General features: G+C 36.4%; 1 protein-coding gene across 1 annotated transcript; it reads right to left on the bottom strand.

The window, feature by feature from the left end:
- Positions 1–658: 658 nt before the first annotated feature.
- Positions 659–1,228, bottom strand: LOC141482857 (zinc finger BED domain-containing protein 5-like). Its single transcript, XM_074176719.1, has one exon. It carries the CDS (start codon positions 1,226–1,228, stop codon positions 659–661), a length of 570 nt encoding a protein of 189 aa, XP_074032820.1.
- Between the last annotated feature and the right edge of the window lie 380 nt (positions 1,229–1,608).

Genomic DNA, 1,608 nt, shown 5'->3' with positions numbered 1-1,608 from the left:
CAGAATAAATATTAGGTTGTTTCAAGAGTTTTGTTTGTTTTCATGAGTCTGGGGAGTATGGTGGGTCACTTAGAACTTCGACGCTCGATTCGTTTAATTTTCGGAAGGTGATTTGTGAAACGTGCGGACAGGCGTTGTTTTGGAGCAGGATCGGACTTGTGCTGGCTGCTGCTGACGCAATTTCCGGTACATTTCGTCGATTTCCTCACAATAGGACTGGTGTGATGGTTTGGCCCGGTTGCAGAAAGTTATAGCGAATCACGCCAACTGCTGACCACCATACAGTACCCATGGTCTCTGGGAAGTGTCTGAGTGACTCATCGGTGTCCAACCACTGTCCTGAACGTCTCCTGTTGTCGTAGAGCAGGGGTTCTCAAACTTTTTTAGACACCGTACCCCTTTTTATAAAAAAAAAACCGGGTACCCCTTCACAGTTAGTAAAATAACTAAAATACCTATATGTCGGAGAATGATCCGAGTTGTCAGCCTTTTATTTTGTATAGTTTTAGCACATGTAACTCAATTAAGTGTCATGTTTAAATAAAAACGAAGATATATTGCTTACATACATGTTGTTACATTATTTTATTACATACATTTTATTACATTAAAAACACACAAACCTTAAAAAACAAAAAGCTCTTACTTTAAAAAAAAATTAGTGAGAAGGGTGAGCTTGTTTCTGTTTGCACAGTTCATCAATATTAGATTCCAATTTGGTTAAATATAATCTTAAATCATCTTCAACATTTAATTTGTTTCTATACTTACTCTTAAGATATGTTAAACTTGAAAAACCTCTTTCACATAAATAACTGGTGGAAAACCCAACAAGAAATTTACCAGCAGTGCTAGACTGTTCTTTGTGTTCCTTTCCAACACCGATCCAGAAATTCAACAATGTATTACCAGAACTCAAATATTTGTTTTTCAATGTGGGATCAGACGAAACTTCAATGAGCTGCTCTTTTTCAACAATAGTCAGGTTAGTGTCCGTAGCATCAACAACAAAGGGGTAACGTATCCTGTTATACTGTTTATCCAAAGGTGGAAAGTACTCTCTTATCCCGACCTGCAGTGAATTCAAGTGCTGGCTCATTTGAGTCTTGAGTTTAGTAAAATCAGATAGGTTTGTCTCATTATCTTGCAGAAACTTGTGCAATCTTTCAAAAGGCTCACAGTTGTTTTTTTGTATTTCTTTTTCCCAGAGATTGATCTTTTTTACCATTGCATCAGTTTTCTTTGCTACATAAAAAATATCAGAAATAGTGCCCTACATGGACAAATTCCAGATGTTGAGTTTTTCAAAAATATCACTTAAATATGCTAGCTTCAAAAGCCAATCAAACTCAGTAAGTACTGAAGACAAATGCGGTTTGTGTTCAATAAAAAAAAATGTAATTCTTTGTGGAGTTCAAACACACGAGACAAAACATTTCCCCGTGAAAGCCATCGTACTTTAGTATGAAGCAACAAGTTCTCACGTAGGCTCCGTTATAACTGAAATTCACAAATCGTATAAACTTACCTCGGATTTTGGAGTTTTTCCCTCTATTTAAATTTTAAGGTTTGTTTTATTTTGTTGGTCCCACGTACCCCCTAAAATCT

The sequence above is a fragment of the Leptinotarsa decemlineata genome, unplaced genomic scaffold (assembly GCF_025532065.1).
Source record: "Leptinotarsa decemlineata unplaced genomic scaffold, Ldec_3_MD MMD2_tig00002082_RagTag_RagTag, whole genome shotgun sequence".
NCBI classification, from domain to species: Eukaryota; Metazoa; Arthropoda; class Insecta; order Coleoptera; family Chrysomelidae; genus Leptinotarsa; species Leptinotarsa decemlineata.
This window is presented reverse-complemented; position numbering and strand designations above follow the sequence as displayed.